This window comes from Artibeus jamaicensis, unplaced genomic scaffold (assembly GCF_021234435.1).
Source record: "Artibeus jamaicensis isolate MK-2021 breed Jamaican fruit bat unplaced genomic scaffold, CSHL_Jam_final contig_426, whole genome shotgun sequence".
Taxonomy (NCBI): Eukaryota; Metazoa; Chordata; class Mammalia; order Chiroptera; family Phyllostomidae; genus Artibeus; species Artibeus jamaicensis.
The window spans coordinates 800718-815351 of record NW_026521826.1 but is presented as its reverse complement, the minus strand read 5'-3'; the positions used below and the strand labels follow the sequence as shown (position 1 = coordinate 815351).

The 14634-nt window shown below is 43.7% G+C and overlaps 1 protein-coding gene across 2 annotated transcripts in view; it reads right to left on the bottom strand.

Moving 5' to 3' along the window:
* Positions 1 to 14634, bottom strand: part of RSU1 (Ras suppressor protein 1) — a 183275-nt gene that overhangs the window by 123057 nt on the left and 45584 nt on the right. For both annotated transcript variants that reach the window (XM_037161697.2, XM_037161696.2), the window contains 3 exons: positions 11871 to 11989; positions 9893 to 9975; positions 9500 to 9614 (listed from right to left, as the gene is read on the bottom strand). In XM_037161697.2, the coding sequence (XP_037017592.1) occupies positions 9500 to 9614; positions 9893 to 9975; positions 11871 to 11989 (317 nt within the window). The remainder of the gene's footprint in view (positions 1 to 9499; positions 9615 to 9892; positions 9976 to 11870; positions 11990 to 14634) is intronic.

Here is a 14634-nt window from a genome sequence, read left to right as displayed (position 1 = left end):
TTTTTGTCTCAAACAAAAAAAAAAAATCAAGGCATATGTTTGGAATCACTGTAATCTCTCATCTAAAGATAAATGATGCCTTTTTATTGCCTTAATATTAATACATTTATGGATAGCCTATTGGAAAGAATATTTCTAACATCAAAAGATCTGAACTAAAAATCTGACACTGCCAGTAACAAGCCACGTCAATACTGTGGCTTTGGGCAAGTCACAACCCCCTCAACGCTTTGGTTTCGCCATCCTTAAAAAGCAGCCAAGAACTGAGCCCTGGCTGGTGTAGCTCAGTGGATTGAGCGTGGGCCTGCAAACCAGAGGATTGCAAGTTCGATTCCCAGTCAGGGCCCATGCCTGGGTTGCAGGCCAGTTCCCAACAGGGGATGCACTAGAGGCAACCCTACACTGATGTTTCTCTCCCTCTCTCCTTCCCTTCCCCTCTAAAGATAAATAAATAAAGTCTTAAAAAAAAAAAAAGTGGCCAAGGACTTCCCTTCCCATGTTAACAGAATTGAGATAAAGCATATGATATTGTTTTGCAAATTATAATCTTTTGTGTATAAGGTACTTAAAATTCTATCTAGCTTAAAACTAACTTCAAAAGTGTTTGTGATCAACTGGCAACTTCTGTTCTTGTGCAAGCGGCAGAGTTTATAGTCCCATAAAGTGCCGCTCCTGCTCTCTTACCTACCACCTCACAGCACGTGGCACCCATTTCCCAGACTAACGATTATGCCTTTGGATATATCTTCATTAACATCTAATCCAGAGCCTTTTTTCCCATAAAATGCGATTTCTTTATATAGACCAATTTACATTTTACTTTGTCCTAGCATAACACAGAAGCAGCAAATGGTCCTACCTTTGGTTAAGCTGGTACAGTTACCACAGACTGTGGCATGGCTCTACCTACATCCGGGTCCTGGGCTAACCAGCCGCCGGGCCTCAGCAGGTTGCTAACCCTCTACAAGCCTCATGCTCCCCTCTCTCCATGAAATGGGGAGAAAGCCCCCAACCTCCCATTTAAGTGTGAAGATACACATAAAATGCCTAATGGGGCTATTTATGTGCTAAATAAATATTAGCCTTCTCCCCTCAAATCCTTTTGGCTTCTTCAGATCAACAAAGAAGAAACTAAAATAATTTTTAAAATGATAAAAGTTTTAATCCATAAACAATGTGAACATATGAATAGGTGCTCTGCCACTTCCTGGCTCCCACTGCAGGAACCTCCTGCCTCTTCCCCCTCCTCCTTCTCCTCCTCCTCCTCCTCCTCCCCCGCTCCTCTCAGAGGACCTGCAGTCACTTCTCCCTACTGATCACCAGCCCTAGCACCAGATGCCCCAACCACACCCAGGCCTGATGGCAGCTTCCCCCGAAGGCTAGGGTAGGTGCATCTCAGCCCAAATCAGTCCCTACCCCAAAGGGCAGAGATGGAAACTAACAGTACAGTATAGCTAAAGTAACAATGAGGCAAGTAAGAGTAACAGCGATTGTTACGAAGCCAACATTCGCCAAGCACTTTTTGCCAGCAGGTCAGTGGACTCCTGTGGGCTGGCGACTCCCGCATTATAAGAGGGGGTCCAGAAATACACTCAGGGTTTGCAAACTCCAGTGTACACTGGGGGCAGGGAAGCTAATGCAATAAAAGGAGCAAAAGAAACAATGATGCGAGGGAGAGGACTAGACTAACGGCACTTTCTAACAAGTCTCAAGCGGACTTTTTTGACATTTGCTAGGACAGTCAAGATGAGACTATGGGAAGCGTGCATCTTTGAACTTGTGCACCACGGTTCAGACATCGCCAGCAGTGCTCCACAATGAACGTTACAAATCTTGCAATGGCCCAGTGAACAAGAGGATATCATGTCTTATTTTTATATATTAAAAAGTGATTTTTAAATAAAAACAAAATATACAAAACACTGTATAACCCTGTTATGTAATTTTTTCATTTTCATTTTACCAGGAATCAAACATAAAGTGGCTCAGGTGAGGTTCTGGTGACCTAGAAATTGTACCCCCAGTTGGAAAAAGGCCAGCTGCTACCCACTACGGCCAGTGATTAGCACGCAGGTCAGTGACCTGCTCAAGGTCATCCATCTGGCAACGGGTGGAGGGAGGACTGTCTCCCAGGCAGGCTGGTTCCACACACCGCACCCCACTACGCTGCCCCACATCCTGACTACACTGGCAACCCTAGGATGGACACATCAACAAAACTGAGGAGAGAAGCAGAAGAGATGGCAAATTCAGCAGTGCTACTTCTCTACCTAACTGAATGGACCATGATCCCATTCTAGCTCTCACAAGTAACTGGACTTAGGCAGAGAAAACCAAGTCGGATAACCATATAAAAATGGCTTGGTGCTGTACACCTGAACCTAATACAAAATAATATTAAAGGTAAACTGTAACTGAAAAATAAAATTTAAGTAAATAAATACAGATGCCTCGGGTTGGGGCTGGTAACTGTCCAAAAGGGATCATCTAGACTAAGGAAAAATGTTCTAACTTATTACGCTCTTGGTGCCTGCTTGTCCTGGAGTCGGGTAACAACCGCCCTTACACTCTTTCTTCAGAGATTTCAGGCAGTAGATACACTAGTTTGCTTAAGTCCGGAACAGTCAGACTCCACACTCTGAATCTTTAATGGTTTTAATGTCTAACAAAATAGGAAAGATTTCAAAAATGGATTTACATGGTGTGCTTTAAACATGAAACCAATTAACATGAGACAAGTGACAAAAGGACCACGGTGTGTGCACATGTCAGTAACATTATAAAACGAAAACAACTAGTTCAGAACAGTGATCACCATGAAAACCATTCTGGGAGAAGAAAAATGTCGTCGATGCAGTGAGCACTGTCACAAAAGTAACGGGAGACAGCCACAAACTACAGGACTGGAAAAGGAAGTCGCTGCCTGCAGAGATCGCCACAGGGGATTAACAAGTGAATCTAATTAGTCAGTGCCTGCACCACCAAGCATCCAACACTCAGGGGCAAGATCATCCTCAAAGGATGTCAAAAAGTAAAGAAGTGAATAGCTAAATGAATTAATGAATGAATCAATGAAGTAAGCAACCAAGCCTCCAAGGGTCCAATCAAAAGGTAACCATGGAACTTTCCAGGTGGAAAAACCAGGTGACTTGCTCCCAGCTTCAATATAAATCTCACAAAAGACCACAGACTTGGAAAACCATTTGTGAAATTAAGAGACTATTATTAAAGTTACAATGATGGGACTGAAAGGGTCCCAGTGAAACCCTTCTTACAGGACGCTGTGTCTGCCCTGAGCATTCGCCATGTGGAGCCGCTCCCCAACCGACCTGCACCCTCTCCTTCCCTTCTCTTCCCCTCCCTGCAACGTCCCTTCTGCTACCTCCAGTGCGTCTTCTCAGTTTCATACAAGAAGCTAACTCACAGCTTCTCTTCTATCGATGTGCTAAACTGACCAACCATGGTGTGTGATGAGGACTGGCCTTTGAACCTTCTAGGTTATTCTCTCTCACCAGGTGTCTAGTCACTAACTGTTTCTTTCCTGTCAAAAGGGTGGGACTTGGGGCAACCTCTTGGCTTAGACTGTCTTAGAAGAGCTCAAGAGATTTAGAAAACCAGCCTCTAAATACAGTCCCATAGCACAAAAATGCTGCGTGTATACACACACACATATACACACACACCTGCGTGCATATTCATTTACCTAATATTTACTGGCCATTTTTACTTAATCCTGGCATAAGGCAAGGTTCTTAACATAGATTATTCTTTTGATCCTAAAAAAAAAAAAAAACTATGAGAAGGGGCTATCGTTACCTTCATTCTATATAAGACGTAGAAGGTAAAATAACTTACCCACAGTTACAGAGCATGGACTTGGGATAATGAGCATTGAACCCAAGACTAGTGATGAGGAGTCAAACCTCTACAATCTATAGAATACATGAAAACATCTGAATAAGATAACTAGGAGTTAATTGATACAGCGACAATAACACAAGAGACAATAAGACATCTAAAATCAGAAACTTGATGACCAAAAAGAGAATACTCTTTCCATCTTGTCTGCCCCCAAAAAAGTATTTTTCCTTAGTTTTTCAACAACCATAAAGAAAAGGATTAAGAAGTAGTATAGTAGGAAGGATTTTAGACTGATTTATCTACTCTTTCTTAATTCTGTTCATTCTACAGAATACAATTGGAAGGAAATCCTGGAGAACTTAGCAAAGAGACCAGGCCAAAACACATTTCACATCCTCGACTCATTAGACAACAACTATCTCCTGTGTGAGTGAGAAAGTGCAAACGTGGGACAGAGGACTGCTCACAGAGCTACTGGCTTTGAGATCGCCATTAGGCTGTTTATCCAGGGGCCTTCTCTATTCTGAGGCTAGGCAGGTATGTCTGCCTTTCCTCCCTCCCTTACAAATGCAGGCCTTTTCTCCAACCCACTGATGAAAAGTGGGTGAAATTTTAGTCATAACGTCACTGCTTTATTATTAGAGGAAGAGACTGGTTGTCAGCTGAAAATACTGGTCCAGAAGAGACTTTGGATTTGGGCAGGCTCAGGAGATATGAGTCGTGTCTATTCACTCTTCACTGGCACAGTTCATCTACAGATGTTGGGGAAAACAGTCTTCCTCTGAAGCACAAGCATCATGCCCCTGCACTAGCACTGAAGCCGTCGTGGGCCACCCAGGGGAAGCCACAGCCCCTGACCTGGCCACAGATTCCTACCTGGGAGCCAGCCCGATCCACGAAGGTACCCAATCCTCCGGCTCCAGCACTGAGGATGCACAATGTTTCATGGACCAATCTTCCACCCTCTACAGCCATATCAGAGGAATCTCATTCAGTGTGTGGCATTGCAAAGTTATGTACACAGCCCAGACCTCTCCCGTGAACTCCAGATTCTAATTTCCAATTGCCTTCTTAATTAAAAATCCAAAGGCATCTCCAACCTAAGACACCCAAACTCTGCTCGTGACTAGCTCCTCACCTCCCTCCTCTCCTAACCTACCCTTCCCAGCATCTTCCCCCTCCTTTTAGTTCCCCAGGTTCCTCACAGTCAATCCTTACTCTTATACCCCTCGTCCAAGTCATCACCAGTTCTTGTTAGTTCTGCCTTTGAGACAGACCCAGAATCTGACCATTACTACCAGCTGGGCGAACACAGAGGGGTGGCATTTCTTCTGGAGGCTTCAGGGGAAAATTCATTCTCTTTCCTTTTCAGCTTCTGGAGGCCACCTGCGTTCTCTGGCCCATGGTGCCCCCACACATGCCTCCAGCCTCGTGATTCTGTCATCACCCCTACTGCTCCTCTCTCTTCCCCTCCTGCTTCCCTCTTCTAAGGACTCCTGACTACATTGGGCTTGCCTGGCCAATGCAGAATAATCTCCCCATCTCGGGAATCTAAATCACATTTGTAAAGCCCTTTAACCATGTAAGGTAACATATTTCCAGGGCCTGGTGACTAGGATGGGGCAGTTTTGGAGGGCTATTATTTACGCTCCTATACCATGGCACCCCAAGTGAAAGTCCAAGCCTTTACGACAGCCACAGTCGACTATAGGAGGCAATCCCTGCCTCCGATCTAAGCTCATCCCTTCCAGCTTCCCTCCTTGCTCACTCATCCCGGCTACACTGTTCTCACTCTTACTCCTCAACACGCAAGTCCATCTCAGTCCTTGGCACCTGCTGGTCCCTCTGCCAGAGAAGCTCCCTCCCCTCCCTTAGGTCTCTGCTTAAAAGACACCACCTTACGGGTGAGGTTTTCTCTGCCCATTCTCTAATAGAGCAATAACCTTCCCCCGCCATTTGTACACTCCCTCCCATGCTTATTTTTCTTCCTGGAGCACCTATCAACGTTTGGTATCCATCCGCCCTCCCCCACTAGAATGTCACAAAGGGTGCTTTGTCTCTCGTGTTATTTTCAGGAAATAAACATGAAGTCTGGGGCTCAATAAACAGTTGCTGAATATAGGAATTTTACTTTATTAGGAAAGTACGTTCCTTGGAGACAAGACCTGGCCTGAAGTAGAAACTCAGTAAATTGTCTGAATGAATAAACAAGTGGATTGGCAAATGACAGACCCAATTTATATCAATTTTCTATGGATAAATTGGACTAACATCAAATCCAGTAAGTTGCTGTGTAGGAATCAGACATAACAGCTAAAATAACTTACTCGGGGGTACACAACAAAAGGAAAGCAACACAATTACATACTGAAACCCCAGCCAAGCCCCTGACTTTCTTTTGCTGTGTCCCTGTGTTCTCATACGTGACATGTCAGAACTCAGCTGGATTCCCTTGCTTGGCCCAATACTCCTACTGACAAAGTTCCTAGTTAATAAATCCCAAGCTTATTTTTAAAGGAAATTTCACAGAAATCTCAAAAGCTTTCATCTTGCTTATTCAGATTTGTAAAAACATATATACAGGGGAGAGACCATTATCCACATCTTAAAAAGCACCAAGAGCAGCCCTGACTGGTGTGGCTCAGGTGGTTGGGTGCCACACTGTGAAGCAAAATGTCACTGGTTTGATTCCCAGTCAGGGCACATGCCGGGGTTGCAGGTTTGGTCCTCAGTGGGGTGAGTTCAAGCAGCAACCAATGCTTCTCTCTCACACTGATGTTTCTCTACCTCTCTTTCCCTCCCTTCCCTTCTCTCTAAAAATAAATACATAAGATCTTTTAAAAAATTAATAAAAAATAAAGTGCACCCGGAGCAAACCTGCAGCCAGTGAATAGCTGGCTATTACACCGGTGGAGCAGGTATAATGAACTTCAAGTGCACTGGCCCCAGCACAAGAGCAGCTCCGCATGAGCACCATGGAGAGGGGCTTCCCAGACAAAGGATGCTCCTGCTGTGGCGGGGTGTTTACTGGGGGGAAGAACCCCGGGGACAATGCAACTGCTTGGAGTGGAACGGGGGAACAGCAACTGGTTTCCCAGAGGCCATCTCATCTGCATTTTGCAAAGTGCTGCTCTGGCCCTGCTGTTCCCCCATCATCCCTGTGGGTCATACAACTGGCCACATTGTGTCACCTGTCCTCCTGCTACCATCTGAGGAAGTGAGCCAGTGTTGCATCACGTCCTCGCTTGGAAACCGCTGTCTAGGCATCTGTCTACTGGCACACACGGGAGGGAGCACCCCACAGTGCTTAGGAGGGCAGACCTGGAGGACAGCCTCTCGGGCTTCACTCCCACCTTTGTGACTCACTAACTGTCTTCCTAGGAACATGTGCTCATCTCCAAGCCTCAGTTTCCTCTGACCTACCATGCTCGTTACAATGACAGGAGCGAGTACAGGAAAAGCACTCATACTTGTGCCTCAGCCCACAAGGCCTGAATACCTACTGGCTATTGTTATCTTGCTATTGATTATAGTTTACTTTTTTAAAAAAATCACTGTTTAAAAATAAATAATACATCTGTCTTCATTTGAGTTAGATCTGTTAAAGAAACTCCCAGGGATTTATCATTTATTTCCAGCTAAGTGTTCACCTGTAATTAGGGAAAACTGCCACCAGGCAGATGTTAAGATTAAACTTCTCTAGATATGGCTCACAAAAATAAAGTTATTTAAAGACTTTCCCCTTAACTCTGCTGCTGAATAAAAACCACATAAGTTGTTATCAGAGAACTTAACAGAAATGTCAGACAAATATGATAATGTGCCCTATGTAAATAGGATAAGCAACATGAGTAAGATTTTAACATATAAAATACACAGGTGTGTGTAGGTTCAACTAGATCTTTTCTCTAACAGATTATAATCTAATAGAAATCATTGATCAATATAATGTCCTACAATGTCCCACTGCTTGAAAAATAAAATAAAACAATAAAATACACTTTTTTTCTCATTTCTCCTAATCACACTAGGGACGCAGGCCAGACAAAACAAGCCAGCCAGCTTTGCCAAATTAGACAAGAATCAGTCTTCTGCATGCGATTCTGATTCGGCAGGTTGGGAGGGAGCAGGTATTTGTATTCCCAAAAGCTCTCCTGACATTAGTAACGCTAACACCTATGGTTTACAATCAACCATGTAAAGAACCATGTATGGTTTACAATCAACCATGTAAAGAATCTTTCTTTTGACAAGAAGTTTTCTGCCTTAAAAGCATTTGTAAAGACATTTTCTTGATCCTGCAGCCTGCTCCGAAAGTGACACCCTACTGCTTGTAACTCAGGGAGAGAAAGTGCTGAGTTATCCTTCTGCCCTTAAAATCAGTCTAGAGAGTCGCTCTAGACTCTCTGTCTCTATATACTAACGAAGGAGCTAAAGGAGATGGGAAAAGTGAGGGTAAAACTTTCCATTTGTCCCATGAATCATGGAAATGCTTTTTCCCTTTCCTTTAGAACAGCACCCAACAAAGCTTCCTGTGCTGATGGAAATGGTCTGTCTGCATTTCCCACCTGTGGCTACTGAGCACGTGAAACGTGCCTCGTGGCCTCCATGCTGCACAGCACACACCACTCAGAATAGAAGTCAGACTCTTCTCATAGCCTTCTCAAAACCTTGCTATCCTATCTGAGGGTCTCACTTCATTAATTCTTTCGGGACATATTCTTTAAGCACATACCCCATGTACACAGCGGGCAAGGAGTAACAAATAGAGAACCCATGCCCTGCTCTCAGTGAGCTTACATTCTAACTTATAATAACTTGGCATCTTTAAAATCACCTTCTCAAAGAACTCTGGGTTAAATGTGGTTTTTAAAATGATGGTATTTGGGAGCAGAAAAGCAGAGTCATAGTTTGAGAAACAATGCAGTTCAACATGCAGAAGGCATTAAAGGTTACTGAGAGTACACAAGCAAAGTGAACTCATGAGTCTCCCCCAGAAGGGCGGCCTAACCTCAGTGACAGAGTAACAGGCTTGGATGTTCTCTCCGAGGAAGGTCAGAACCCGCCTTGGGCTACCTGAGTGACCAGGCAGAAAAGTAAGATCCAGGGGCCAGTAGGACAGGACTGAGGAATTCCCAGCTAGAACACACTTAAAAATTCCCAGTGTTGGTAGAATCGGGAAAGGAACAAATTTAGGACTGGAAAAGGAGTTTCAAGCAGCTGTAAGCAAACACTATTTGGTAAAAGATTACAAGAGATTAAAATAAAAAAATAGGAGATTAAAATGATAAAAGCGGTTGTTTGATTACAAAAACAAAACCCACCCCCAGCTAGTGGAGGAGGAGCCACCGATGAGGCCACCCCCACTGATCTCAGGCTCCTCACTACAGCAGGCGGCCGCTTTCATCAGCAGTTGGTGAGACTCCGGGCGCTGCGGCTGCTGACCACGTGGCACTGGGCAGGTCAGGCCCGTCACAGCTGGGCCCTGATCAATGACAAAGGCTAGTGGAAGTGATCGGAATGGGGTCTTCGGTGGAGTATTTGCCAACAAGAGGAGAGAGGGTTGTCCAGAATTGCTGCGTTTGGATAATCGGTATTAATTAAATCCAGAACTAAGCTCATTCATCAGCAACCTTACCTAGTTCTGGGGGCAGAACAGTCAGGCGGTTCCCCTGAATGTGGAGCTCCTTAAGCTGACTAAGCTCCCCGATTTCCTTCGGCAGCGAGATCAGGTCGTTATCTCTAAGGCTGAGCTAAATATAAGAAAACAAGGGGTTGTCAAAACAATTTCACGTACACTCCCATCAAGAGGCACCGAACGTAAACTCGCGTCCTCTTCCGTGCCCTCTTTTCTTTAAGCTTCTGTCCTCCCACCTTGTTTACAAGTGTCTGCAGATGAACAAAACCAGTATTGAGAGTAGTGGTTTATTCCCGCAGAACAAACCCTACTCCCGCTCACATCGACTTGATTCAACTTCTACAGGGCTGCAGAATTGAATTGATTTTCTCAGAATTTAGATAAATTACTTACTATCTGCAACTTCGTGAGCTTCCCGATATCTGGCGGCAGGATTTCAAAATCGTTGTCACTGAGATAGAGTGCACGCAGGGTGGCTGCAAATTAAACAGCAATATATAAACAGGGCGGCATGGAACCCAACCATCCGAGGTCTGATCAATACCAGGGAGTCAGCTTTGATTAATAACCCTGGCCTGGTGAAAAGCCCGTGACACACCTAGGGCTCGCAATAGTAACAAGCAGGTCAAACTTAGATTTACTGGCTTATTGTGGGGCTGGTGTGTTCAGGAAAACATCTATATCCATGAGCACTGACACAATTAACAACCATGGGCACCAGCAGTTTTTGACACAAACTTTCAATACATCTGCAGAGGAGATAGCTATTTTTCTTCCATTACTTCCGATTCACATTTCTTACTCCATTGGCACCCAAAGTAAAACAAAGAAAACTCTGTGTCACTTATGTCAATGCTTGGGGCAAAAGGCTCTTTCATGTAAAGAGAACTATGTTAAAAATAAACAAACGACTAAGGGGCTTTCCAGTTGTGAAGGTCAAAATCACTGCTCACTGTTTTTGTAGTTAGACTAATTACACATGACCCCTGAACAATGAAAAGGAGCAAGGTTAGAGGCGATGACCCCTGCACAGTCAAAAGTCCACGCACAACTTCTGACCCCCAGACTGAACTGCTGACGGCGCCCTGGGGCCAGGAGGCCTCACGGAAGACAGACAGGCAATGGACGCGTTAGCTAAGTAACAGGCGTCACGTGCCGCATCCTTACAATAAAGTAAGCCAGAGAAAAGAAAATATCATTCAGAAAATCGTGAGAAAATATGTTTACTGTATACCTGGAAAGAATCCATGGATAAGTGGACCTGCACAGTTCAAACCTGTGTTGTGCAAGGGTGAACTGTATTGTTACTTGTTTCTATAGCCTTAACAACAAAAATAAATGAGGACAAAGGGTCTAAAATAATGACATGGAGTTCAAAGGTAGAGAATTCCCTAACTTAGGCAGAACACCAGGAATCAGAAATTAGTTCACAATATTCCACAATGATAACATGATCCACATTACTAAAGGCAAAAATCCTTAAGAATCTTTTTATCCTCAGCCAACAAGGAGTATAACCAGGTATGTGTATTCTTTGTCTGTGTACAGGTATTCAATTACATTCCAATGTCCTAAAATTTGACAGAATTCTATGTTAACTTATATAACAAGAAAATTTATTCTTGGGTCCAAGGAAATATTTTAGAGTTGCTTTTACATGCTTAAGAAAGTCTGAGAGAGGGTATAGATAAGGTTTTAAAATATATAATTTTAGAGCCTAGCTCAGAAAATTCAGTATTTCTGGATGACATATATGTCGCTATTTGGAGAAGCAGAAAGAACAGTCATTGAAGGAAAGCATGAGTTCTCAAAAAATATCAGTTTTCCCTAATTTTTATAAGCATTTTCAACAAGAATTTGTTTGCATATGAAAAAATAAAATGTGTTTAATTGTACACTATCAACAAAATGGACTACATCAATAAGAGCACTTTCTAAAAGGCTGAGAATGAGAATTATGGCTAGAAATTTAAAAACCTGTCAGTGGTTTATTAATAGATATTTTTATAACTCACATAAATAATTAACTATAACTTGGAAGGGCACATATATTACTATATTTTTTATATGTACTTTAAAAATGAAACTCAAACTTCTTAGCTTAAATGTGACACGATCTCAGTTACATACACACTCTCTATCAGAAAGTTAATGCGCCATCACTAAGTCCCCGGAACCGCAATGGTGTCCGGCAACTATCTATCAGCTATACACACTGCTGAGCCGGGAAGGAATATTCAAAAGGCCTCTGGAAAGAAAAAACATGTATGTCCAATCATTTCTCTTGGAGTTTTGACCCTGGCAAATAAGTTTCACCTTTAGAACACGAAGTACCACGTTAAGAAGATTTACGGAATGAAACGTTTCTTACTCAGGTAGAAGAAGTTTCCAGGAAGGGAATTTTCATTCAGGTTGTTGTAAGTCAAATCGAGGACCTCGAGAGCTGGTAGAGAGCCAAAGCCTCGAGGCAGAGTGTTCAGTCTGTTCATGCTGTTGGCGGGGAAAAAACCCGAGACGTCACATATGAAGCACACGTTTAGACAGATACTCTGATCACCAATGTGTCACAAGCCTGAGCCATGTGCAAGGGGCTGAACCTCTAAAAGGGGCCATAGTTCTACAACCACTCTGTGTTCTTCTCACCAGCCTCGTGACGTCGGTCCAAGAGCCCACAGGGCCATGAAACAACTGAAAAGGTCTTAGTTGTCATTTGCTCCAATGGTGATGCTCAATCATTGTTTTTACACACAGACCATTAACTCACCAGAAAATATCTGTCTTCCAGAGAAAAACTTCCTTATAAATGTATCAAATATAACACCTCAAAAAGAGACATAGCAAGCTTTGTAGTTTTCAGACTTGGTATATTTTATTTATTCCTCCCAAAAGGAAGGAGAGAAAAATCACTTCTTTATTCTGCAACTTCTAGCATTCAGAATGAGCTCCAGGAAGAAAGGCGGTTACAAGGAGCCAAGGGAGGGGACCTGGGCGGTGGCTGTGTCACGGGAACAGAGTCTCAGTGTTGCACGTGAGAAACCCCTGGAGACTGGCAGCACAACAGTGCGAATACACTTGACACAACTGAATCGCACACTTAAAATGGTTAGGGCAGTAAATTTTATGTTATGTGAATTTTCCCATAATTGAAAATAATATATCTCCAATGAAATGTAAGGCAGATTATTTTTCTATTATTCTGTTTTATATTTTTTTCAAGACACTATTTTTCTTAATACCATTCCCTCTGATTGTAGGTAAAGTTGATTTTAAAATGATTTTTAAAATATCTAATAAAGGCTGACATGTTAAAAGGTGGGAGGGACTGTGAACTACAAACAATTCTAGACACCGATCCTTCTCACAGGAGCTACGACCCCGTCCACGCCCACCAACCAGGCCTCACGAAAACAAGGGATCTCTTCCTCTACGTGGGCAGAAAAGTCCTGGGTCAACTTCACACTCAACAAATAACATCTACGGTAATTTGCTGGGATGATGACAACTGGTACTTCCTATGGACTTATAATTTGTGAAGCACAGTTAAATCAAGCATTTCACCCGAATCACCAAAAACTATGTAACATAAGCAGGACAGCACTTATAATCACCTCTGTAACGATGAAATGAAAAACAGGCCAAGACAGGTTAAGTGCCGAGGACTCAAGTGAAGGGATGCCGGCTCCCGAGAGCACCCAGCACCCCACGGGGGCCAAGGCGCTCCTGAGCCCTGGACTCCGGTGCAAGGGTCCGAGTCACCTGAAGGGTAAGTCAGACAGTGGGACACGCCCAGAAGCACACCTTGGGCGCCTCTTCCCCCCAGTACTGCTCTTAGCTACCCATCTTTAAAAATCACCACTAAAGTTTTTTCTCTCCAAACACAGAAGTACACTTTGAAACATATGGTGCAGGAAATCCATGATGAGACTTCCTTAGAGCAGCAATTTTAAATGTTTTTCATTTCATGGCACACATAAACTAATGACTAAATTCTGTGCCACACCAAAAACATATTTTGTCCATCTGACCAAAAAAAAGGTTATAATTCTGATTCATTCACACCAGACAGCTATTGTTGCGTTGGCTACTGTCATTTTTTTAAAATAGACAGTCTAAGGAAAAAGAGGTCCATGCCCCTGACTAAATAGTTGGGTACTGCATGTTTTAAAAATTCTTGCAGCACACCAGTTGAAAGTCACTGCCTTAGGGGCAAGAGGCATCTCACTGAAAAGAGAGTTCCCACCCGATCTCCAGCATAGAGTGAGCCTGAGTCTAACGTAAACTGTAGGTTTTCTTTCTCTTTGAACAATGAATCAACACCCCAATGCATTAGGAAGACAGCAGAGCCCCTGTGTAGCCGATTCACACCAGTAAGTGACAGCAGGAGGCCCACTATCCTGACGGGCAGAAGGGAAGACCTAACCGAAATGCTTCAGAAGCTCCAGTCACAGTGCTGGCAACAGGCCCAGCTACTCACAATGCGGGAAGCTGTGAGGACCACTGGCCATTTCTCTAGACCCCAGCGCACACATAACAGCTAGTGTTTCTCTTTGCAGAATGATGTGCAGCACGCACTGGCTTCCCCCACAGTGGGCACTAACGCACCTCCATCTACACGGGTGGGGCATGTGTCCTCAGGGTCCCACTCTGAGAGTGCTGGAACTCAAGGCGTCTGTGAGAGGGTTCAGTAGGGGCAGTGAGAGAGCAGAGCTGGGTCTGAGGTCCAGCTTTACCACCTGCTGGTGGGGCGATCTTAGGGGATTTAATTGGTTTCTCTGAGACCCAGTTCCTCTTCCTCTGTAAAATAATGCTACCAATACCTCCCAGCAGGATTGCCAGAAGACAGAGAACATGTGAAGCACCTAACACAATTCATGGCTCACAAGTGGGTTCTCAAGAAATGACAGCTATCACTACCATTATTTCTCAGGGGGTTTGAGAGGAATTTTGACTCAGCCCCCAAAAAGCAAAGGCTCATCTTAGGAGAAGATCATGGTGAAAGCCTCAACTACCAAGGGTGGTTTTCTGCCCTTCATAGTTGTACCAAACCAGTTTACCCTAAAGTCACTCCAGTGGTTGTGCAAATTCTTTGTCTGTGGATGTTTTCCAAATGTGTACTGGAAATAGGAAAACGCGTG